The sequence below is a fragment of the Diaporthe batatas genome (assembly GCF_019321695.1).
Source record: "Diaporthe batatas strain CRI 302-4 chromosome Unknown Contig00029, whole genome shotgun sequence".
NCBI classification, from domain to species: Eukaryota; Fungi; Ascomycota; class Sordariomycetes; order Diaporthales; family Diaporthaceae; genus Diaporthe; species Diaporthe batatas.
In genome coordinates this window covers 286,347-312,050 of record NW_025408576.1, presented here as the reverse complement: position 1 = coordinate 312,050, position 25,704 = coordinate 286,347, and the positions used below count along the sequence as shown (strand labels likewise).

General features: G+C 40.0%; 7 protein-coding genes across 7 annotated transcripts; 5 read left to right on the top strand and 2 right to left on the bottom strand.

Annotated features, from left to right (window-relative positions):
* Window positions 1-483: 483 nt before the first annotated feature.
* Window positions 484-849, top strand: KVR01_013610 (uncharacterized protein; the record flags this gene model as incomplete). Its single annotated transcript, XM_044794833.1, has 2 exons — window positions 484-558; window positions 628-849. The coding sequence occupies 2 exons, from the start codon at window positions 484-486 to the stop codon at window positions 847-849; spliced, it is 297 nt and encodes a 98-aa protein (XP_044637385.1).
* Window positions 850-1,613: 764 nt separating this feature from the next.
* Window positions 1,614-2,986, bottom strand: KVR01_013656 (uncharacterized protein; the record flags this gene model as incomplete). The annotated part of the gene is made up of 6 exons (XM_044785781.1): window positions 1,614-1,930; window positions 2,017-2,113; window positions 2,179-2,309; window positions 2,369-2,492; window positions 2,610-2,626; window positions 2,713-2,986. 6 exons carry the CDS (start codon window positions 2,984-2,986, stop codon window positions 1,614-1,616), a joined length of 960 nt encoding a protein of 319 aa, XP_044637431.1.
* A 1,169-nt stretch (window positions 2,987-4,155) lies between these two features.
* KVR01_013609 (uncharacterized protein) lies at window positions 4,156-4,488 on the top strand (the record flags this gene model as incomplete). Its single annotated transcript, XM_044792117.1, has 1 exon — window positions 4,156-4,488. One exon carries the CDS (start codon window positions 4,156-4,158, stop codon window positions 4,486-4,488), a length of 333 nt encoding a protein of 110 aa, XP_044637384.1.
* A 6,359-nt stretch (window positions 4,489-10,847) lies between these two features.
* Window positions 10,848-12,326, top strand: KVR01_013594 (uncharacterized protein; the record flags this gene model as incomplete). Its single annotated transcript, XM_044783916.1, has 1 exon — window positions 10,848-12,326. One exon carries the CDS (start codon window positions 10,848-10,850, stop codon window positions 12,324-12,326), a length of 1,479 nt encoding a protein of 492 aa, XP_044637369.1.
* Window positions 12,327-17,660: 5,334 nt separating this feature from the next.
* Window positions 17,661-19,113, bottom strand: KVR01_013613 (uncharacterized protein). The gene has a single exon (XM_044789351.1). The coding sequence runs from the start codon at window positions 19,015-19,017 to the stop codon at window positions 17,935-17,937; it is 1,083 nt and encodes a 360-aa protein (XP_044637388.1). The 5' UTR covers window positions 19,018-19,113; the 3' UTR covers window positions 17,661-17,934.
* Window positions 19,114-20,234: 1,121 nt separating this feature from the next.
* On the top strand, window positions 20,235-21,635 carry KVR01_013634 (uncharacterized protein; the record flags this gene model as incomplete). Its single annotated transcript, XM_044788257.1, is given in 4 exon segments — window positions 20,235-20,999; window positions 21,061-21,346; window positions 21,461-21,528; window positions 21,543-21,635. The coding sequence occupies 4 exon segments, from the start codon at window positions 20,235-20,237 to the stop codon at window positions 21,633-21,635; spliced, it is 1,212 nt and encodes a 403-aa protein (XP_044637409.1).
* A 1,642-nt stretch (window positions 21,636-23,277) lies between these two features.
* KVR01_013597 (uncharacterized protein) lies at window positions 23,278-24,450 on the top strand (the record flags this gene model as incomplete). The annotated part of the gene is made up of 3 exons (XM_044784485.1): window positions 23,278-23,527; window positions 23,591-23,845; window positions 23,885-24,450. The coding sequence occupies exons 1-3, from the start codon at window positions 23,398-23,400 to the stop codon at window positions 24,448-24,450; spliced, it is 951 nt and encodes a 316-aa protein (XP_044637372.1). The 5' UTR covers window positions 23,278-23,397.
* Window positions 24,451-25,704: the final 1,254 nt, after the last annotated feature.

The window sequence follows — 25,704 nt, the reverse complement described above, 5'->3', positions numbered from 1 at the left end:
TTCCTGATGAATATGTGTAGCCTCGTATTCAGACTTTGTTAGTTGATGGACAGTCTGCATTTCATGGATGTTTGGGTCTAGACTCGGAGTACAATCCTTTATCTGGGCGGACCGATGTCTTACCAAGCATATATCGAAAACATACGTTGAAGGAACACGGTGTGATGGGGTAAACATTATACCCTGTCTAATCTCTCTCTCACTTCTAAGCTTTCCCTCTCATGAGTTCTCTGCACCCTTAATGACGTGTTCTATCGAAAGGCCCCGACAAGATAGCAGCCATGACTTCCAGAACTGTGCAGATGAAGCTGCTTGCAAAATTGTGCGCAGGATTGATACTTTGAATAAAAAGAAAAGATTAAAGGGTCTCCAAACCCGGGCAGTTTACCGCACAATCAATGACTGAACCCTCTGCCTGCCAAACTACACTCATAAACACCGGAGAGAAAATATAAATCCCTACGTTCAATAACTGATTCCACAATGGTGTCACTCAAAATCATTCGCGTCACTGTTGCAGCCCTGTGCATTGGACAGGCAGTGGTCGCCGCCCCCGTTGTAAGTATTCATTACCCGACCATGAACGAACGATGCCTCTTCCAACAATGACTTACACCTAATCCAAAGGGAGATTTATCTGTGGCCAAACACGATGTTAATAAGCGTTGGGACTTCCTATGGATCATCTTCCCACAGGAGTATGAGGACGCCGTCGACGAGAATGGCAATGCCAAACTCTCGGATGCTCCTTTCGACTTGGATAAGATCGACCCGGCTAAGCTTGCGGAGTCCATCGCTACCGCTCAGGCTGCCAAGGCTGCTCAGGCCGGTGGTGCTGCGCACAAGTAAGCCGTTTTGGCCAAGGAGGACTGAAATGAGATCCGAGGGAAGAGATACAAGGGTGCTGCTCATACCAGTGAGCTGGATCGGATGCAATGAAGTCTCTGTTTTATTATCTTCATTTGAAAAAAAAAAAAAAAAAAGGTTGCGCTCTGACACGAGCCTGGCTCTCGATTAGTGAGCTTGGTCATGCACTCCTTTAGCTTTGTTGAGTTCAAACACTTGAATTCGCACCATTAGCTGGCCAGCTAAATACAAGTTTTCGTTCACCAACATTGCTGATATCTCATGAAAAATGCTCAATGTTGGGGTTTTATGAAGAAATGTGTAGCAGCCCTAGAGTGCGAAATTTAAAGAGCGCGAAATGTAATAGTACTAGTATTTCTCGCAATGGAAATGATTTGGTGGGCAATTTCTCATCTGAATTGTAGGAGTCGTCGACAATAGCGTACAGCGTGGAGCATGAGATGTCCGAACACTATTCCTCCGCCTGAAATTTCAGTAACTCATCCTTTCGGTGATCTCCTCATAACCGGAAACCAGATGAGGGAGCTCGGTCAGACTCTCGGGCATTTCGATCAATTTGCAGACATCTGAACCACCCGGAATTTAATTCGCACAAGACAAATAGCATGAAGAAATCATCCATATTGTACCAAGTTGGTCGTCAACTTTCACTGATGAGAAGCTCAAGTTGCGTAAACACCCTTCTACCTTTGTCGATGACGCCATGCAAGCCACAGCTTGCTAGAGCCAGATGGCTTGTCACAATGTCACAGATCATCAATGGTGTATTGCAGCCAATCCTCAGGTGCCCCCCACAAGTCATCAGCCTCTGCAAGATCCTCCGCGTTGGCGTAAGTGAGCCCATAGTCCACGATGCGCCCATGTTCTACCCTTTTCTGCTTGTCGGCACGGGTGATTTCAACCGCTCGTTCCATAGCCCACTCGCGTATCTTGGTGAAGTTTCTGCAGACATGGAGTGTGCCAAGGTTCGGCTCCATGATCTTAGAAGCTTTCCAAACGAATGTGTTGACTGCAACGTCGGAGTGACACATAATTGATTGGCGGAGAGACTCAACACAGTGGTCTACGAGAGGGAAATTGGTCGTCAGCGGGTTACTGTGGCCCAAATCCAGGGAATGAGGACTGTGGATCACAATAGGGCCGGCATACCCATATGATACCAATCCCAGTATTTTAAATGTACCCCATCTGAGGCGACGAACGACGAGTTGTAGTGTTTTGGGTACAGAAGCTTCCGGAATTCATCCTTTTTACACCTGAGAATCAGCGTCCACGACACTTTGGAGGCGTTATTGAATTGGAAGAACATACCAGACAGTGAAGCTGGTGGAAAACATCGAGTAGCATCATGTACTTATCCTCCAAACCCGGTAAAGGGACGTGCAAAGTCTTGTTGGCAAGCTTCATGGCCTTTTCCTTTTCGACGGCGTTGTTCATTGGGGCTGAAGGTACACAGCGTCAGCTGCCGGACTCGCCATAACTTCAATCCACAATCACGCACCAGCATAAAGGTCTTCCCATCTTGCGTCGAGCTCGTCACTTGGAAAGCCCTGATACTCTGTAGGTGGGTCCACGAGTCTCTGAAACACGAATGGAATGTATTCCCTGGGAGGTGGGTCAGTCAGCTTGGTGACTCGACAGGGTAGTGATGACTCCCATTGAGCCCAGATTTGCCATCATTTCTAGGAGGAACCTCAAGTGCTGAATTTGATAGACAAAATGGTGTTGATCATAACCTACACAGCTTCCCAGGCCGGAGCTAAGTTTGGCCCCGGGTCAGTCATTTCCATTCTCGTACCACTGCGAACAGACATTGACAAAAGAACGTGGGCAGGTCCCACTCACAAATAGAATCAATGTCCCCGATCGATTGTGGCACGAGCCTGGCGAGGCGAAGAGAGTCCCTAGATGACAGGTACAGTATGATGCTGATGCTCACAAGGGCGACATTGGCTAAGAGACTGAGACAATAGAGACAGCTCCTTGGATTTGCTGCGGTGGTCCTCTTGGACCTTATAGTCTGAATCAGAGGCACATCAAGGCCCAAAGTCGAGTCAGACTCGGAGCTCAATGAGCATCTCCCAGCCGCACCATCGTTCGTGTCTTGTGTCTTTTCCATCATTGAAGATATCTAGTAGTTATCTCAGTAGATTGGATAAGAGAGTAGAGCAACGTGGTCACGTTGACCAAGACTTAACCACGGCCGCGATGTAATTAGGTGCCAGCCTGACACCGTGAGGAAGTGTTCGTTAAGAGCAGAAGTGAAAAAAGCTCAAAGAATCCAGGATGGAAAACCCGAGCCAGATGAGTTCCAGGTGCCGGCGAGAAAACGGATTGAATCGAAACCAATGCAGTCGGATATTAGCAGAAGGTAGGGTCAAACAGTTGGTCGGGGAGATTCCAAGGTGGATCTGATCGAGAGGTCAGAAGAGGAGGGTATCAATCACGAAGCAAAACAAAGCACACTGTCACTTCGTCACCGCATTTTCCACAGCGCAGATCTGCGGCCTATTTTCACGCCATCATGGGTCTTGGAGCCTAACTGAGAGTATATTCTGATCCCATGATCGGAGGCCTCGTGTTGAGGTTTGACCGACCTGTAAACCCAACTAAATTGCATGTCGAACGGAAACATGGCTGGGTGTGTAAACATGTGCATTAGCTAGCTCTTGGTGTTGAAGAAAATGCTTAGTATTCCCGGTCTCCCCTAGCACCTGTTCCGGCTTTCCACTACTAGATACGAAAATCTGGATCATGTTCAAACTTACTCGGCCGCTTTACTCGCTGCACAAGCTTTGATGCTACTATCTTTCAAAGCCATTTTAGGAGTTTTGCAAGCGCGGGGTTGCTCTTGGCCGAGTAGAAACGGGAACCAACGATTGCGTGTCAAGCAAGAATCGTAAGCTGGAGTTCCGCACCAACGCGACCCCCTGAGGTGCAGGTCAAACTTGCAGGAAGACCGTGGAAACCAGGTTTCCGAGTCTCTTCCGACACCCAAGCTTCGGAGCTCTGTATCCTTTGCCTTGACTTGTGCAACGTATATTCTGCCGCTTGTGAGGGCCTCGGATGAAACGATTGCTGCTTCCGTGCTTATATACTCATCAGGCTCATGCATTCTTATGAAGTGGGCTCGGCCATAGCCGACATGGCATGGGCCTGTTGTGATGCAGATGATATAAGAAGACGTCTTGATCGCGTTCGACGCAGTTTTCAATCGCTGGTTATACATATTTTCCCCCGACAAACTCATCAAAGACATCATCATCAAATTCTATACATTACTTCACAATGGTCTCTGTCCATTCACTCTACACGGTTGTGCTCGCGATCAGCACAATGCTGCCTCAAGCCGCTGCCCATGGGCGAAGCGCCAACCCCGGGGTCCCCGTCATTGACGCCCGTCTTGTTGATGTTTCAGGACGGCCCCTAAACCACAAGGAGATTGCAGACCTCTCCGGGCGCACTGTTGAGCTCACGGTCAAGAACCACAACGGCCCCTCCGCCACCAAGCGCAGCGAGCTTGATGACCGCGCCCTCATTCTAGTGGCACTCTACATTGCGGCTGCCTCTGGGGAAGATGATGCTCAGGCGTACGCAGATGATCTCGAGGGTGCCGAGTGATGGTTTCACAGGATGTCTTATTTGTCAGGGACAAGGTTGCTCGCCTAATGGGTGAATTTGGCATGGATGATTTGTTTGGCAGGATAGGTTCACTGGGTCTCTGAACGCTTGGAAGTCCTGATCAGATTGCCACGCTTACAAGTGTCAAGAAACAAAGAGAGAACCAGAGGTCTGTCGTCAGCTGATAATCTGAGTTGTCAATTCTGCAAAAACTTGTTAGCCCATAAACAGCATTCGGAAAAATTTCAGTAATGAAAACGTCTGTGCGACTTGGACTTCCGTCGACACTATGTGCGCTCTGAATTGACGGACCTTCCTTGTCCCACGTAGGCTGCCCCCCCTGAGGTAGGACAGGAAGATTGAGTGGTCTGTCGTTTTTCCTTTTCCAGTCATCTTGCAGGGAAATGGAGTTTTGGCCGGGTTATTTTCGGCATACACATATACAAGCACGGGGCTCTCACTAAAACCGGATATAGTTCCGGGTCCTACATGATGCTACGGCCACGAGGTGAAGTCGTTCAACAGAGAGTGACATCGTGCAGAATACTACCTTACGTCTAAACAACCCCTCAAATGCGTGTAAAGTGTCTGCCGTTTCAATGCTAGACCTACTAATTCAAAAGGAAGCAAGGTTTAATGCATATGCAAAGCAACATATTTAGAACGCGCTGAGTTTAAAGGAGATCATTATGATCGGCTACCACGATAAGGATCTAGCCTGGAAAGTACCGGGGAAGTATACCGAAATGTTTATATAGACTCGGTCGCGTAAATCAACTTTACCTGCTATTTGGGAGGGCGGCTGCGCTCGGTAACTACCGAAAACTTGAATGCTAGCAAACGCGCGAATTTCAGCTATCGAATACCCTGATAAAAGCATTTCTAGGCAAGATGAACGTGAACTGATCAATGCTGGCCTGCATAATAAAAACTCAAACGATCTTGGCAAGGATCCACGTGGGACTGGACGCTTCTGACGCCCGCCGAAGGGAAACCGCATTTACCGCGTACCTAAAGCCTTCTCTTCTCATACCTGCTTCAGGCGTGTCGGAATCTTTCGACTGCACCCGTAAATTCAGTCTCCTGGATGAACGAACATGCCTCACCAACAGCATTATCTGTATTCCGCACAGCCCTCTATCGACGACGACCAGCAGGATGCACACCAGAATCGAGAAAAAGAGATAGGTGCCCGTAGCTGGGCTGCTAAGCCAACATCTGAGGGCTGCTTCCAGTTTATCCTTGTCATCATTTCATTTGTGGGCGGAATACTTCTCACACTTGTCCTACATGAGCTCGTTGGAGCACGCTGCCTGCGCGTTGGTTCCGACGCCCATGGCATTGTCCCGAAGTGTTGGTGGCCCACCGGGCTGATTTGACTTGCTATTTCTCCGTCATCACATTCATGACACTGACACATATGCATAGCTGAGACTGGGCCTCGACCTCTAGCGATGAGCCACCATTCAGCACACCATGTCACTGCCGCAACATTTGAGTCGCCTGTCAATCTAAACAACACAATACATGCCTGGAACAAACTCGGTCCTCGTAGGTCGCTGGCTGTTCTGGATATCTCTATGTGCAAGACGAGGTCTGATTAGTGAATTGCTGACGAGAACAATTTCGGTCACAGCTGGCGCCTTCGTCCGGGTCTTCGAAGATGAGATACACGCTGGTGTGTCACCGATCCAATTTTCCACCCCTTCCGGGCCTCTCCACGCCGTCCAAGTCACTGGCATTCACCAAGTTCATTGTCTTGTAGGTCACTTTAAGTATGGGAGACAGTTAACGAGTCCCTTCACCACACTAAGGAAACGTCGCAGACGACTCTATTGAGAGACTACTCCCTTCTCCTCATGGGCTATTCGTGGGATCAGCTGTACGATCAGTTGACTATCGAGGAGATGCGCGGGCATATGGCACATTGCTTTAACACCATTCTCCTCGGCTTGACGTGTCTGGCCGACGGGGCGACGGTTGGGGGATTTCCAGGCACTGTGAAAGCAGACTATGAACGGACAACTCACATGTGCAATGACTACAGTGACTTATTGAGTTGGGCAATGGACGCAAAGAGGATCATTTAGTCGAGTAACTCCCCACCGGCGAAGCTATAGTATCACTAGACGCTAGTCAAGCAATAAGGAAACATGTTCGGAAAGTACTTGTGCAAACTGACGAGAATGGTAACTTCCTAAGACAGCCCAGAAAATTGTGAGCAATTATTTTGATACCAAGACCCCAATAGCTATAAACAAGATAAACAGCTCATTTTGCATTGTAACTTGTGTTACATAATTCAAAGGTATACTGAGGTTACGTGATTTTCTCCGTCGAAACATGGTCTTCAGTCAATTTTACCAGGGAGTTTTACACCTAGGGCATCCTCCTTGGCCTTCCTCATGCGTGAATCCTCATAACGAAAGATTGCTGTCCTGCACATCAGCCACTCCAGGAACATAAATACCGATATTTAGGAGTTTCATTTCTCTTGGAGTGGCCTACTGCTAAAGGGTACTACGACACGAGCCTTGCCTGAAGACATGATGACCCACGCGGATTCTATAGATCGACATCACAGTGTGAGCAGCCGATAAAGACGAGGAATGATTCCACATCAAAATGGCGATGTTTTGGAATAACATACCGGGAAAAGTTTCGACCACAGCCTCAGCCGTATTAGGATCTTGTTCTTGTATGATCTTCCTGCAGGTGCTTGACGATAACATGCACGGCTCACTGCTGGAGGGGACAGTGACGCGGGCTGTGCCTTGGGGTACGAGATCCCAGCGCGATTCTGCCAGAAATAATTAATCATGATTAGAAAAGGAGGGAAAGCTGATCAATCTCAAGCTTGCTGTACGAACGGCACCGTACCCGGATAAACGTCCGCTCTGAGGACTGCTAGACCACATTCTGCCCCCAGAACACTTGTCATATAAATCAAAGATAATTTCATTATTCTGGTAGGAGATTCGTGCCTCAGGTGTAAGCTTTCCCGAAAAGCTCCGTGCTGGATCTCTTCGCAGTTGATTTCAGTCGAGGAAAGGACATCAGGATGAGATCCTCGGCACCACGACCATTCTGATTTCACGTGCGCGGCACATCAAGTTTCACCGGCGGCTGAATACTTGCACGACTTCAATCACGTGTGTGAATTCTCCTTTCCCTAGAAAAGATTTGTGCATGCACGATTGTTTCGATATGCTTTGTTTCTTTCCAGTGTGTGCTTGGAACATATGTCAACTCTATCGCCACCTGGGCGCCCGACGGGCTTGGCGACGCAGCCGCGAGAACTGCATACCGCCTGTATCGTATCAGCCAACACGCTATCATACAGAAACTTGCGCCACCATGATTGACTTCCCTTCAGAACCTTCTAATTCTGCTTCAAGGTTTTGTTTGCCCCGCTCAAGATGAGCCTATTCGCGAGATGATTATGGCGAAATCAAAAGTCTGTTTCTGCCATGCCAGTGCTAGTTACCTTGCGTGGGTACGTACAGCCTACACAGCAACAAGGCGAAGAAGGTTTACAGGTAGCTATACAATGCGGCTAACGCCTAGCCTATTAGACTCGAAAGTCTCAAAGGCGCGTGATGACACGATTAAGTGAAGAAAACGGCGAAACAACGACCCCTCCTTTCTGGAAGAATTTACACTTATCGAAATGCATAGGCTTATCCTGCCTGCGTAGCGGTAAGTCCTGGCTCCCTGTAACCACCCTAAAGCGTGCATGCTCGAACCCTATATTTAATTTGGGCATTTCTTCCGCCACAGGCTATCTTGGTTAGGCATACTTTACACCGCAGACAGTTCAACGTCCGCACCCAGGCAGTATTCGAGGGGCTGTTGTTACCATTAACCTTAACCTGACCTGCATGTTCGTTATCTGTGCGTGGCCCCTGGTATAGCTGGATTAGCACCGTGCTCAGCCTAACACAACTTCGCTAGATCAAGGTTTAACTATCACGGGGTTCTAGTTATCACGCGCGTCTCCCGGTGTATAGCTTCACCAATCACAGCATGAAGAGACATGCGTCATGATCACTGTGATGCAAGCAGACGTGCAAGTGGTCTAAACGGTGATCTCAAATCTTTTTTGAAACCTAATTTACGAAGTATCCGCCCTATGTGCCGGAATTCGGCCAGAAACTGGACCATTTTCCAAGCACGTGGACCAACTGTTTGTGTGCCTTTCCTCGACCCTTTGTCCATACTATCCCTTGCATTCGCTCTGGTCGATGGCAACATATTCATCCCAGGCAAACTCTTGAATCAACAACTTTCTGCCATGATTTCATCATGTTGACCAGCTGCAGGACTTCTAAGACTACTATTCGCGATGAAAATCGTGAAGGAGATATGACGAATGACCCAGGCGAACTGTATGATCCCCTCTTGAGCAAGATCAGTGTTGATTCCGATGAAGCAATACCAATCCCAAATTTGATCGAGAACCGAAGATCCAAAGGATTACTGCGCCGCGTATGGTATCATCGCCTTCCTTTTTACACCCATCTGATCGCCTTATTGGTATACGCCCTAGTGGTACTTGTGTTGTGGCGAAGAAATGTATCGTACCGCGTGGAGCCTTATTGTGAGTTGCTAAACCGTTCTTCCCAGGCTCCTGATTTCTCTAGCCCGGTGTGGGTGTCTGCAGATGGACAAGCTTCGTAGGACAGGTTGCTGCCCGTCTTCTGGAAGGGAAAGAAACCATTAGACTGATATACCGTCACATAACTATAGCGCCAGCTCGAATCGCACAGCGCTTCCGACTCCAAGCTTACGAGGGCGTGAATGAAGGCGAACAGACACAGTACACTGGTCCTCCTGCGGATCCCATGGTGGAGGAAGCCTGGAACAGGATCTTGCCTTGTGAATTTGCCTTCAGCATTCCATCTCTTTGTCAGTTTTCAGGTTGTCAGCTGAATTCGAACTAATTGCCCTGTAGCCAACAATATCCTGGTCACCAGAGATGAGCTGAAGCGTGCAATGGGTCCGAACTATCACGGCTTCCCGCTTTCGCGTGGAGACCAGGAGTGGTATGTCGCTAGCTTGTCTGTTGGACATGATCTCCACTGCCTGGTGCGCACTATTTGCCTGACCCAGTCGCCCTCAAGGGCCAAATCGCTAATCAAGTCGAGGCGCCTGCGATAGAAATGGATCAGAGATTGGTCATATCCTGAATACTACTTCCCCAACATTACAGAGGGGCAGAAGAAAGAAAACCGAGGTCACCTAGGTGGGCAACTCACCCTTCACTACGTTTGGTCGGTTAAGTGCTAACAATCGTCACAAGACCACTGCCTTGAGGTTTTGCGGAATTCCGTGTAAGTTGAAAATCATCTAGTCGGCATCAAGCTGTATGTCCGTTCCACGATTTATGGACCCTGTGGCTCACCGCGATGTTCCCACATAGAATGTGCCACGCCGACATCACCTTGTTCTCCCTGAAATACTATACCGACCAGTGCGAAGACGTGCCAGACCTTTCACAGCAACACTCATGCACTGATTGGTCCGCTCTCAGCGAGTGGTTCATGTCGCGCTCAATGGTCCACCACAAGTGGCCTTACGGTGCCCCAGGAACTCATCCGCTATACGGATCGTGGGAGGCCTGCAAGGCAGAGCAGCGAGCGGAGGAATATGGGCCGAGGAAAGAGATCGTGCTGGGCTTTTCCGAGGATGGCAGTGTTGTCGTAACGGATCTGGTTGAGCCATAGTTCCTGACTAATTCAAAGGTTTGGTACACTCCCAAATAGGTTGACCAATATGTTTTATAGCTTGATGATGAGTTCTGATCCCCAAAGTTGGTGTCAAATGATGTCGCGACCTTTCGCTGTGTCCACATAGTGTACTCTTCCATTGTGGCTTCTTGGATTATGACAGAACCAATTGACGGTGCCCATAACTTTCAGAAATCTGGAAACTATAGAACTTAGATAATTCAACTTATAGCATGTCAACCTTTTACAATGTGGTTAGCTGTGACATGCTCAATAGGCCATCGATACTTCAACCGGAATATATCGCGGATCGAGAGCTACATTAAAAGGCAGGTATACTGCCCCAGATGGACAGAATATGCAATATGAGTAATTTCTTCAGACCAGACGAAATGAACAGGGTGTGGAGATGTCCCTTTGATGGTAGTACGTGGCAGGCGTACGAGGGTATCCCGCATCCAAACTTAACTCTAACTGCTCAGACATGCAGTATAATATTCTTCTCCCCCTTACCTTCTCCCAGCTCGGTCGCTCCGACTTTCTCTTTCCTCCCTCTCCAACTCCAGAAATACCACCATGGAGAATGATTCCTACGCTTTTAGGCTGAGATGGCCATTCAACCGTCCGAGCATGAAAGAATGGTACAAAGTTGTCTTTGCCGTAGCCAAGGCTGCCGGCATATTTCTGTTACCGTCACCGATCGCGACTTTATTTGAATTGGAATCGGATCGGCCATCCAGTTGTCATCGCGAAGCCCGAAAGACTGCGTACTTGGACGGCCTTCGTGGACTGGCAGCAACTATCGTCTTCATTGAGCACTTCGGGCTTCCATTCTACCCCAGCATTGTAGGTTCGAACGCCAGCGAGTGGTCATATCTGCAACTTCCAATCATACGGCTCCTTTATCATGGGTCCTTCGCAGTCTCTGTCTTCTTCGTGATATCAGGCTTCGTCCTTTCACAGAATTTGATCCACCTTGAGCACCAGACAATTGACTGCGGCTGTTCCCGCTCAGAGACACCTGACCGCACGGTCCTTGCCAGTCAAATACTTGATGTCTTGGGCTCAGCCGCTTTCCGTCGGGCACCGAGGCTTTTCCTCCCATCCGCAGTAGTTGTTCTGCTGACGGCAGGACTGGCATTCTTCTTCGATGCATTCGCCGCCGCGGAGCAGTTTCCCGGATTGCCGCACCATCTATATAGGTTGGACGTCCCTCGTGGCCTGTCAACACTGGGCACCCAGCTGATCGACTGCTTCGATTTTTTCCTGTCTCAGCTCATCTACCCCTTCCCTTGGATGCTGGAAATACCTCGCCAAAACGGCTCCAACCCACCCCAGACGTACGGCTTTCACCTATGGGCCATCCCTGTCGAGTTCTGGGCTTCGGAGATGTTGTTCATTGTCCTTATGGCTACATCACTCAGACGACGCTATGTGCGACCTATCGTTATCCTTCTCGCCTCGGCATATAGTGCCTGGTGCGGGAGATGGGAGCCACCGCTTTTCTTTGCTGGGGCTCAGTTGGCTGAATTGGATTTATGGCTTCAACTTGCCGAGGACAGGTGCTCAACTAGTGTACAATGTGCCGGCCCATCATCTCTCTATACACTTTTCAACACCCCGAATTCGCGAGCATGCCTTGGCACATTCATGTGCATTGCCGGACTCTGGGTCGGCTCGATACCTGATTACAAGGCTGCAAGCACTTTTGGCTTTATTACGTTGGCGAACTCGTCCACGGTACCGAACTCTCAAGTCTATTGGCAGGGCATAGGGGCAGTCTTGTTCGTGTGGTCACTCCAATACCACAGGTGGCTACGGCGCTTTTTCAACATAGGCCTGCTACAATATCTGGGTCAGATTTCGTTCGCTCTCTACTTGGTTCACGTTCCTATAATCACGACGTTCGGTTGGGCCGTTGCTCGATTCTTGGTAAACATGTATGGGAAGAGCCTTGACGACCCAGGTTGGGACCGGGAGGTTCTAATTGCTGTTGGGGGGGTTTTGACATTTGCCGCGGCGACATGGATTGCAGACATATTCTGGCGAGCTTTTGATTCCCGCGCTGCGACGTTGTCAAAGTGCCTCGAACTTTTGACCAGAATCTAGTTAACCTTCAAGCAAAGACGACTGAGAACTCCGCGCGATGCCTCAGCAACTACCAAGCCTCACGTCTACTGTGCATCTCGGACAGGTGAATGATGCGCCGAATATAGGAGTCGCAATAAATTTCAGATAATTCAGGTATCCAACTGTGATATGCAGGCCAGGGTAAGTCTTTGCGCGATATGTCAACTATCCGACTGATAAACCCATTTGCATGGGATTGTTAATTCATTGGGATACTCTAGATTGCGCGTGGCGTCGATTTTACAGTGAGTTTAATAAGCTATCATTTGAAAGACTATATGGACCTTTATCTAACTTAGTCGTTCAATTATTTACTAACTACTAGAAGTAAATAACTCTATTTCATATAATAATTAACGTACTTAGCTTAGATTCTAACTACCTTTTCTATATAAAATCCTACTTTTATAATATTTTATTAAATTTAAATAAAATATTAAACTTTTAACTTTAAAGTTAAAAAAAACTTAATAATTTAATTATAATTATAATAAATATTAAATAATTTTAATTTTATATTAATATTTTAAAATAAAATTTTAAAGTTATATAAATTTAAAATATTAAAAATATATAGAATTTATATATTAATATAAATATTTTTATTATATACTTATTTTTAAACTTTTAAATATAAAGTTAAAAACTTATAATTATAATTTTTAATTAATTTTTATTTAACTATTTTATTATATTATAATTTAATTTAACTTTATTTAAACTTTCTTTTAAATTATATAAAAGCTTTTATTTTTATAAATATAAATTTTAATTTAAAACTTTTAAATTTAAATTTAAAATTCTTATAAATTTTAATATACTTTAAATTAAATTTATAATTCTTTAACTTTTTAAAAATATATTAATTATTTTAAATAATAATAACTTCTTTTAAAATAAAAGTCTACTTTTATATAATTATAAATTTAATTATTAATAACTATTTCTTTTTTATTTATAATAAAACTATTAAAACTATAAATTTAAATATTATATATAATAATAGAATATAATTACCTTACTTAATTATCTTTTAATTTAATTAAATAATTACTTTTAAGTAGTTTTATTTATAAAGTTAATAAATAGATATTTACTAATAGAATAAAGTTAAAACCTTTAAAAGAAAAAGCTTTATCTTTATTTATATTAATTAACTTATTTAAGTTATATAATAACTATATAAATAATACTTAATAGTATTAAAATTAACTTATAATTTATAATAACTTTAATTTTTAATAAATTAATTTATATTAAAGTTAATAATATTAATTTAAATTAATTAAAATAATTTAATATATTAATATAAAAATATTTTTAATAATAAATAATATTATAAATATAATAAATTATAAAGTTATTATAAAAGCTTTATATAATAAATTTAATTAAATTAATTTTTAAAAATATATTATATTTTATTTTTAAAACTTTAATTATTTATTTTTAATTTAATAATAAAATTAAAAAAATATAAATAATTTATATAAATAATATTTATTTTATTTTATTAATATTAATTTTAAATTAAACTTTAAAGTTTATTTTTATTATAATAAAAATAATTATTTTATTAAAATAATTTATTAATTATTAAATAAAGTTTTTAATTTTTAATAAATATTTTAATTTTTAAATATTATATATTTATAAATAAAAACTTAATTTTATATTATATTATAAATTAATTTATAATATAAAATAATAATAAATAATTAATATATATTTAAATTAATATATAAAATATTTATATTATTTAATTATTAAAAATTAAAATAATAAATATTTAATAAAGGTAAAATAATAATAATTTTAATAAATTTAAAATTTTAATTTAAATTTATAAAATAAATTAAATTATTAATTAATTAATTAATAAATATAATATATATAAAGTAAATATTATATATTTTTAATAAATATTAATTTATTTTATTTATAACTTTTAAATTATTAAAATTAATTTAAAGGACTTTTTTATAAATAATTTTTAAAATAATTTTAATAAAATATATTATAAAAAAATTAATAATTAATAAAATTATAATATTTATAAATTAAAAGTTTACTAATAATTAAAAACATTAAATAATTATTAAAATTTTAAAATAAATAGAAATTTAAAGATATTATATTATAAATTATAAAAAGTAATTAATATAATTATTATTTTTAAATTATTTTATTTTTAATTATTAAATAAATATATAATAATTAAAAGTAATAAATAAAGTTTAATATAAAATTAATAGACTTTAAAAATAAATTTATAAAATTTTTAATTTTAATTATAATAATAAGAAATTAATTTTTATAATTTAAAATAAAATATTACTTTTATATATAAATTTTAATTTATTTAGAAAAGAAATATAATAATAAACTTTTTTATTTTAATTATATAAACTTTAAATAATATTAAAAATATTAATTAATAATATATTTTTAATATTATAATAATAAATATTTATTAATTTACCTCTTTTATATATTTTTATTTATATATAAAAATAATATATATAAAATAAAATATTATTATTAAAATTTAAAACTTTTTTATTTACTTTTAATTTTAATTATTATAATTAATTATTAACTTTAAAAATCTTTATAACTTTTAAATTTAATTATATTTATAACTTTTATTTTAATTACTTATATTAATTATTAATTTTTATTTAATTAAAATAAATAATATTCTTTAATTATTATAATAAAATAACTTTATATTAAAACTTTATATTTTTATAATTATATATAATTTTTAATAGACTTTTATTTTTTATAATTTTATTATATTTAAATTTATATTATTTTTAAAATTTTATTATTATAATAACCTTTATTTTTAATAAAAAAGAAGTATATAACTTTTTTATATTAATATATAAAAGGTTTATTTTTATTTTTAAAATAATTTAAATATATTCTTTTAATATTAAACTTAAAAATATATAAAAGAACTTTATTTTATTATTAAATATTATAATTATTTAAATAATATATTATAATTTAAATATTTAATTAACTTAATTTTATTATTATATTTATAAATAACTTTATTTATAAAATAAAAATATATTAAAAGTATTAAATATATATAAAGGTTTTTAAAATTTAAATAAAGTTAAAATAAATAAAGTATATTTTATATTAAATTTTTATTAACTTAATATTTTATTTAATTTATTTTAACTTTTTTATAAAAATAAAGTTAACTTTATTATTTAATATTTTAAATAAATAAAAGTATAAAATTTTAAACTTATTATTTAAATAAATATATTATAAAGTTAAGTTTAATTAAATTAATATTATAAAATATAAAATTTTACAATAATTAATTATATTAAATTTATATTTATTAAATTAATAATAAATTAATTTTAAATTTTAATATTTTAATATTATATAATATATTTTATTTTAATAATTATAATTCTACTATTATTAATAAATATATAAAATTATATTATATTAATATTAATTTATAATTTATTTAATATTTATTATTTTATATTTTATTATTATTTTTAAAATAAAGATATTAATTAATTATAATTTATTTATTACTTATATTTATTATTAACTTTTATTTTTATTAATATTTAATAATTACTTTAATTATATAAATAGTTTAAATTTAATTTTAATAAATTTTAAATATTAAATTATTACTTTTATTTTATAAATATAATTAAATTATTAAAGTTTAATAATATATAAATTAAATATAATAATTAAAAGGTTTTAATTTAATATATAAAATATATATATATTATTTAATTTTTTATAATAAACTTTATTTACTTTTAAATTAATAAAATAATTAAAAATTAATTAAAAATTATTTTTATTTATTTAATTAATTATTTATTTTTTATTTTTAAATTATTATTTTATAAGTTTTAATTTTATTATTATTATTATAAATTATATTATTATATTAATATATTTATATTATTATAAATTACTTATTTAAAGGTTTTATTTTATTATTTATTTTATAAAACTTTTTTATTTTAAAAGCTTATATTATTATAAATTACTTATTTAAAGGTTTTATTTTATTATTTATTTTATAAAACTTTTTTATTTTAAAAGCTTATATTATTATAAATTATATTTTTAAAAGCTTTATTTTATTATTTACTTTATAAAAGTTATTTTATTATTTTTAAAATATACTTTATTATAAATTATTTTTAAAGGATTTTACTTTATTATTTATTTTATAAAAGTTATTTTATTATTTTAAAAGTTTATATTATTATAAACTATTTTTTAAAAGTTTTACTTTATTATTTATTTTATAAAAGTTATATTTTTATTTTAATAAATTTATATTATTTTAAATAAGCTTTTAAAAGTTTTATTTTATTATTTACTTTATAAAAGTTTTTATTTTATATATATTAAATTATTTTAAGAAATAAAAAAGAAATTAAAAAATAATTTAAATAAAAATATATAAAGAATTTTATATAATAAAATAAGTATTTAAAATTTTTAACTAACTTTTTTATTATATTAATATAAAATTATTAGCTTTATTATTATTATAAAGTTTAAAATTATATTATTATATTATATTATTAAAGTTTATTATTAAAAGACTTTTATAATAAATATATAAAGTAATAATTTTTATTTTTTAATAATTTATTATAAAATATTAATAATTTTTAAAAATAGTTTTTATAAACTTTAAAGAAGTTATTTATATAATATATTAAAAGAAATACTTTAATAAATTATAAAAGTAAAATATTAAAATTAAAAATTAAAGAATTTAAAATTTATAAAATATATAATTAAAATTATATTTTATATTTTATATAATAATATTATAATATAAATTAAAGTTAAAATATTAAAAGTATTTATTATTTTATATTATTTATTTATTATTCTATAAATATTTATTTTTAATTAATAAATAAATTAATTATTATAATCTTTTAATTAAATAATAAAATATATAATTAATAATTATACTTATTATTATAATTTAATTTTATATTAATAAATATTATATAAAAATATTAAATTATTATATAATTTAAATAAATATAAATTAATTAAAATAAATAAATATAAAAACTATTATTATTTTTAAAATTTTAACTTTATTTTATAAATAAATATTTATTTATTAATTTTATTAAATTATAAAATATTTAAAAGTAGTTATTTAATTATATTATAATATAATTAAATAAAGTAATTATACTTTATTATTTAAATTTATAATTTTAATAATTTATAAATAATTAAAAAAATAATTATTAATAATTAAATTTATAATTAAATTTAAATAAAGTTATTAATATTTAAAATAATTTATATATATTTTAAAAATATTAAAAAATTATAAATTTAACTTGCCAAAACGAAATGGCAAGTGATGGCATTCATGGCCAGCCATAACGTCTGCGCGAAGTGCCGTGCAACAATGAAACGACGCAATGAAATGTGATTTGGATTCACTGCAATCACGGTGTTCCACTTCACGATAAGTTTTGATGAATACTCGATTAGGTGCCCTGTGTTCCCAAGAGCAATGCTTGTACCGCTCAAGTACCTACCCTCGATCTTTGTACTTCGGAAGCCGCCGCTCAATTACAGGGCCGTATTCCTTCGAACCTTCCCACCGCTCTTTCATCCGCTTAAGCCTTTTGTCGAAGCTTTCTCTGGTTGCGCAGTCGTATTCTCTTGGTATCCAGCCTTGACACCTAGGCGGCCAGAGCCTCGAAGAGCTCATTGGATTTGCAGGCAGCCCCGCGTCTTTTCCTTCAGGTGTCCACCATTTAGATGTGGGTAGATTCGACACACGAGAGTGGCTGAAATCAATCAGAGTAATTTTCCATCCATTCTTCTCGTTTTTATCCTCTGAAACCATATAATTTCTAGGGTGCAGATCATCAGATTGTACCCCTATAAAGGCGAGCTGGCTCAAGGCCTCCATGAGGCGATCCAGCAGGTCCATCCGAACTTCAGGGTCAATCTTATCCACCTCTTTCTGTTCAATCAGATGCTGCATAGTGTCGCCGGCGATGAATTGCTGTAATATAAGGCGGACCTCACGAGAGACTAAGCGGCCATTGGTATCGTGAATAGGCAATTCCAGACACCAGCAGCCCTCGAAACAAGGGGTATATTTTCCATCAAGGCCCTTCTCCTTAATCCTAATAAAGGCAGCCGCCTCATAGGAGTAGAAGGTCTCAGCAAGTGTAACAGGTGAACACTCGAGCTCGTCACACTTGCCCTGGCTGATATAAAGAGGGTCAAAAATCTTAGCGACCAGGTCTTTTCCATCAACATTACACCTCACTACTTGCGCATTGCAAGGGTCACCGCAGCGGATCTCCCCTATAACTTTAAGGTCGCGTGTAGCTTGGTCAAGAGGAGTTGTCCTCCTGGGTAGGTGCTGGAGGCACTGCTCGACGATGGTAGGAGGTGCGTCTTCGAAGTAATCAGGCCATGGGTCTGGATTCCATTCGCTAGGATCTGGTTTCTTGTACGAGCTGCCGCTGAACGGTGGCGGTGGATTGTGTGGTTTGATTTTGAAGCAGGCGCCGGATCTATAAGGGACCGATGGCTTGACAGGAGTCGCCTTGGCGGAAGCGACAGTGGGCGTGACGCGCGGATTGTGTTTGGAGGTCATGGCGATTAAATCGGCATATGAAGTAGTCGTTGCAGCCCAGTTTGTGATGGAGCAGAAGGGGTTGGAGAGAGAAACAGAGACAAAGGGTGCGACGCGATGGACTGAGGTTGGTTTCTGGGGAAGTGGGACCGGCCGTTGCTTTTTCAACACCGCGGAAATGGGCCTCAGACGACCCGATTACCTCAGCAGACAAACACTATAGATAGAGCGGCCAGCCGGCTGCGGCACGTACTGTGTACTCCGACTGCGCCCCCCAACACTTGCATGCGTGCTCCGTGCCGTCACCACGAACCAACCGTCATTACAGCCCCGGACCCACTCACGTGCTACTCAATCGAACGCGTCGCTGCAGATGCTGTAGCCCAGAAATAGCCGGCCGTGCCCCTCGACCGTCATGTAGGAACCAACGGCTTCGAACAGGGCCAGAAAAAGAGCCAACGTAGCACTCCGTCTCGGCCAACTACCGCGGTTTTCTCCTGGGCCGCCGGTGGTTGTAATGTGTGCTGCAAGTCATGTTGAATCTTTGCACTACATCTCCTACCAGCTACACATCCTTGGGGACCCAGCCCCAGCAACCCGAACAAAATGTGCGACACTTTTGGAACTGCTAGTAGACGCAGTAGTCAGACACGCCACCGGTGGCAATATACTGCCTGTGAGCAGTGAAGGATGGAAACAGCGGATTTCTGCATCCATACTACGATAGCAATCACTAACACGCTGCTAGTACAGCAGGAGATACCGAGGCCCCACTGATGCCCAGGTACGTTTGGACAAGCGACCCCGTTGACGCAACATGCAGGTTAGAGGGAGGCTGTACCAGGGCCGAGGCCACTCGCCAAATCCATGGCCATGACCGACGGATCATATTCCGTGTTCTGCGGTGTGGGTCCTCAAGGGAATACGACTAGAATAGAAACGCTTCTTGTGGAGTTCCTAGACGCTCCATGTGGCCCAGCGACCGCGGTCGCCCACGATGGTCCAGAGTGGGACATGTTAGTCCCTGCTCGGTACAATTGTTGCTAATACAGCACCGTATGAGATCCTCAGCCCTCATCACGGCCTGCCGTCCATCAATCTTGTAATATATAAAGGAGTGGCTTTCTCTCGTTGGCATGTGGTTTCATATTTGATCAATCTCAAACCATTCTCATATAAACATAAGTGAACCAGCAAACCTCCCAGCAAAATTACAGAGCCTTTCCCCCGCAACCGATATGCCTTCGCTTTACGACTCGTTCACCGGCCGTCCATGGGATCAGCCCACGCTTTATGGAGTGCAAGAAGCCAGCGCCCATAAGACGCACACCTCCGGCTCATCGACTGCAGCCAGCACGCCTCCCAGATTCGGTGTCGATATACCTGTGGATTACTGGACCGATTTGGCATCACGACTTTGCCTCGACCCGAAAGCAGGCGACCTTCGCAAAGGGGCTGGCGTGGAGAAAGAAACGCTCATTGATGGCTTCAAATCGGAAGCTGACGTTGTAAACGCAGCAACGCTGTACCTCTCAAACCCTGTCCATCGTGCTTATCAGCTCGTCCATCCAGAAGATAAATGCCTTAACGAGGTCTACCATCATAAAGCAAATGAGACCACCTTGGACCCCGAGTTAGGCTCCGCCCGTGTGGACAGGGCATATTTTAAAGGAGAGCCTAGTAACAAGGTCAAACCTGGCAGCTCCAAGAATATATTCGCCTTGATGGAGTACAAAAAGCACGGAACCATCGACAGAAGTCAATTTGCACGAGCTATAGCCCATTCAGCACAACAGTTCATTGAACTTGATGATGATGCTCCATTTATCAACCCAGACAACCCTGCCGACGCTCCAAACCGGGACCCAAACCACATCATATTGATGAAGCAGGCAACTCATTATGCGGTCAAATACAAGACTCGATTCGTGGCTTTGTGCGACTTTAACACTTTACTGTTGCTAGTAATGGCAAAAACGGAGAGAAATCTAGTCGGCGGACGAGTAAGTAGAGACATCTCAATTCCTTTCAAACAGCCCTGCTAATTTATACTCCACTGTTTAGTATGCCTACATGACTATAGTAAAGGATCCGAAAGACATGCGAAAGGCGTATCTAGGATTCCTTCTAGCGGCTAGGGGAGAAGCTGACACAGATACTACAAAACGGTTCTTGGATCGAAATGACAGAGATGTCTTCCAGAAGGCCAGAGATTGGGACAATAACGACAACCCATTCGGTCCCGCGACAAACTCACCTCGGAGAGGGAGAAATCCCAATCCCATCCACGATTCTCCACAAAACAGCCAGGGCAGCGATGTCTCCATGACCGGAATGCAGCGCGGCGGAGGTAAGCCCGCCCCTACTCCCTTCTGGCATATGCTTCTCTCCCCAGCCGAAAGCTAGCCCGCGCAACGGGCAACCTCCATGAAAACCTTTACTTACAGGCAAAATCCTTTTTCAGCACCGCAAATCGTCACCGCCAAGAAGCCGGGACCAGGTAACGGCGGCGCTGGAGACAGGGGAATAGCCGTGAGCCATGCCAGGGACAGCTCAGCAAGCTCGTCCGCGAGTTCCAGGTCAACCGGCACCGTTTCATCCACGGCTACTTCGGCCTCCAGATCCAGCGCAACATCTAGTGCAGCGGGGTCTGGTAGGAAGGTGTCCCACAGTACGAATGCAGCGGCCATTGCACGCAATGTTACGACCAATTCGACTGCCCATAGCCCCGCGGCGGGAAGTGGCCCACCAAAGAATAAGGTAGCTCCTACTAAGACTACACTGACTGAAAGGCCAAAGGTCTCAGCGATCAAGAAATAGGTGGTCAGGTTTATTCCTACCTATGTGCACTACAGGTTGGTGTTGGTATATGGTATAGTTTGAGTTTTCCATAGGAGTTCAGGTGGATTCATGCAACTTAGCTAGCATATCTTATATAGACCAAAACAAACAGCTGGATCTGTTTCAAGCCCTGTTGAGCGTCAAGATTGCAATGGAAACTTCAAATTAGTCCTTAAGGTAATTAATTGGGCATTACCTTTATCCCTTGCCAGAAACCTGCCAGTGCTTTCAAAGAGTACGAGAGCTGCCGTCTTTTCTTTCATACATTGATGTCGAGGGGCTAGAGCAAGGAGGCTGGAAGCATACTAGGATATTTGGTGACTGCTTAAGGATATGGCTTTTCAAATCACCACAGCAAGCGGTAGGATCCATCGCCATGTGATGAAGCTACTTGCTCTGAAGCTAAGCCGACACAGAAAAGCCAGACCACAGCCAAGACAATGACAAAGCTGTTTTTTTCAAAAAGTCAATCTGAAGCTGGGCCTCGATCAGGGAGGTCGTACCATCAGAAGAACTGAAAACGTTGCGCGGGATTAGCCACGAGGCTTGGATCACAGAGGACGGCGGCAGTTGGTAAGGGTCCGGTGGATAGAACGCCCTGTGAAAGTCTAACCAATACTTAAACGAGGTGATGTTCAGGGTGTAAGGAATCCCGAGAGCAGGGCCATTCGCGAGGAAGTGCTCGATGAGAGCCTGAGCCTCATTAGATGATCGTTCTGGAAGACTCAGAGGTTGTAGGGATAGCGTCCCGTCTGAAACCACGTAGGCGGCCGTTGCGGACTCCTTCAGCCAGGCCGGTGTCGATTGGTGTAGAGCTTCTACAATAGACCAAAACAAAGCAGTTCTTTGGTTGGACATGGCATTGATTGTAACAACCGCGGAAGACACCATGCTGTCAGGAAACGCCTTAAGACCACAATGATAACGACACCAAAAACACCTGTGCCGCTACCACTCAGTGCCCAGTACAGATCAGTATTTTGTGACGCGGATGCTTCTGACTCGTTCTTCAGATGCAGTGACCGCATCCCACTCACGAATGTTATCTGCGCTGAGGCCATACTTGGTGCTGAGGACTGAACGTCCTCCGCCAGAAATGTACCCTCCTCCAGTGCTGACAGAAGGACATGTGCCTCCTAAAACCCGGAGTTCCTTTTTCTTGGCTGCCTCAAATACGGTGCAAATACCATTGAGCCAGTCACGTTTGCTGCGCACTTACTGCCTCGGTGCAACTGTGGGAGTGGCAGGTACTGTGTATCGATCACTGCTACAGAATGTCTGATTGGTTTATGTAATCCATTGCACCCACAATACCACCTGGCTCGGCGGGCCCCGCAGCAATCACGTACTTAAGTAGCCAACAACCAACAAGCAACACACTACCCACCCTAATCACTACCAAGGTACGGTACTTCTGCTGACTGTAGCGGTTTACCAGTAGGTGGGGTCAGGAACTAGCTTTGAGGCACATTCCACTGTGAACTTGTCGAGTGCATCTCGGAAGCTTTCCCAGGTTCACCTATCCCTTGCCGGTGTCCAGCTTCGTCCCGTACTCCGGAGATGGAGCACAGCATGTCATTCTCCTCACTCTGGCAACAATTCTTTCCACCTGCGCCTTCGTTCACCGAGAAAGATGTGACTCCAGGCAGCGGGGCTGGAAAGGTCTTCATTGTCACTGGTGCCAACGCAGGTAATTATATCCGGGCCTCAAATCACGTCATCAAGCATCCTTAGCTGACTGCTTGATGCTCAGGCATCGGTCTTGCACTGGTGAAGATCTTATATCCCACCGGTGCTACGATCTATCTTGCTGGACGCTCAGTGGATAAGACACAGAAAGCCATTGCAGAGATAACCTCATTGTCATCGCCGGCAACTCCAGCAAAGCTCAAGATTTTACAATTAGACCTTGCGGATCTTGCGTCAGTGAAGGCAGCCGCAGCATCAGTTGCTTCCCAAGAGACGCGGCTAGATATTCTATGGAATAATGCAAGCACCAATCTGCCCGGTCAAAACTTCACGAAGCAGGGCTTGGAAGTTCACATAGGTTCCAACTGTGTCGCTCCTCTTCTCTTCACAGAGGAACTTCTCCCGCTTCTTCAGGCGGCCGCAAAGTCTGCGCCGAAGGACAGAGTGCGTGTCATCTGGACTGGGTCATTGCATATTGACATGACAGCACCGAAGGTTGGTGTCGACTTCACTCGCATCGAAGATGCTGCCAACCTGACCGTAACACGGGACGACTATGCGGCCTCCAAGGCCGGAAATTACTTTCTGGCTACTGAAGCGGCGAGAAGATGGGGTGCTAGTGGTGTGATCAGCGTTTGTCAAAACCCCGGAAACCTGTACACCGGGATGTACGACAATGAACCCGCGTTGCTTATGTTCTTTCTGAAACGGTTTGTTCTCTACGAAACAAAATACGGCGCGTATACTATGTTATTTGCAGGTTTGTCATCTGAAGTCAATGAAAGCTCTAACGGTGCTTACATCTGGCCCTGGGGAAGAATCCGGCCGCTACCACGGGCGGACATATTGGAGGCTGTTTCCAACGGCCGAGCTGCAAAATTCTGGGAGTGGTGTGAAAGGCATGGACAGAGCATTCCTAGCTGATTCCCCATTTTGCGATAAGCCAGAATGTCAACCTGTCTCCATCTGTTCCCCGTATGTTTAGTCTACAGATCTGCGTGAATGGTGGACATCATGCGTGATGATGGTGTTACTATTCTGTTAGCAGCTATGTGCTTAGGATGGGGACCATAGTGTGTCTAGCTTACCTAGCGAGGGTAGATTTAGGTGGCTATATGGCGAGTGTATTAATAGGGAAAAGCCAGCTTGCTAGGTCTCACGTTATAGGATTCTTCTTCTTATAGGGGCTATTTTAAGAGGAGAACGGATATTTATATAGGAAAAAAAGGCTGGTATATAAGTATAAATACCCTTTAATATACTAACTTTAATTTATATTACTTACTTATTATATAAAACTAAAGTTTATATTTATTAATTTTATTTTTAATTTTTTTATTATTATTTTTAATTTAATAGTTTATTATTTTTTTTTTATTTAAAGTATTTTAATAAGTCTGTAAGTATTTAAATCTCCTTTTAAGTCTTCTTTTTATTATTAATAAAGTTCTTTATAATTAAGTTAATTTATAGTAGTTAGTTAAGTTTTATAAGCTTTTATATAAAACTTTTTAATTATTAATAAGAGAGTGTTATTTAATAGGTGAAGGAGAATTATTAGGTTTAGGTAGAGGGTGTAAGAAGTATTTTATTTAGGTGGTATGTGTGGTTAGGGGAGGTTGAATAAAGCTTTTTAATTAGCTTTAGCTTAGAAGGAAATATTGTATCTATGTATTAGCCGTTTTTTTCTGTGTGAATATCCGTTCTCTTTAAGAGACTATTCTAGTCTTGCTGCATGACTACTTTACCGGCTTGCGGCGCCGTTAGCAGCAATACCTTCCAGCCTTATCTATGCGGTACGAGGCTTAGCTATGTGCCCACATACCGTATTCTCTTTCTACTATTATTAGTACTTTATTTCTTTAAATACTAGGTCTTAAGCGTTTACTACTATATGAAGGCGCTATATATATTTTATATATATGGGGATTAAAAACGAAACCACACGCGTGAGGATTGCCGTTTCCGTTTCTCGAACAAGATACCCACCTAGGCAGGACGGATCTCCATACACGTACCTAGGCACAGAAGGCGTGACGTCCGCGGATGCTTCATCAATCCTTCATCTACGTGCTAGGTAAAGCCCTTGATACTACGCATCTGACGATCCAGTTCTGTCCTGAATACCAAATTCATGATGGTCAAAGATAGGATCCAATGGATATTCTGACTTCTCAT

Coding starts and splice junctions, on each gene's coding strand:
- KVR01_013613 (XM_044789351.1), bottom strand. CDS start 19,017: ATGACCTCCAAACACAATCCGCGCGTCACGCCCACTGTCGCTTCCGCC.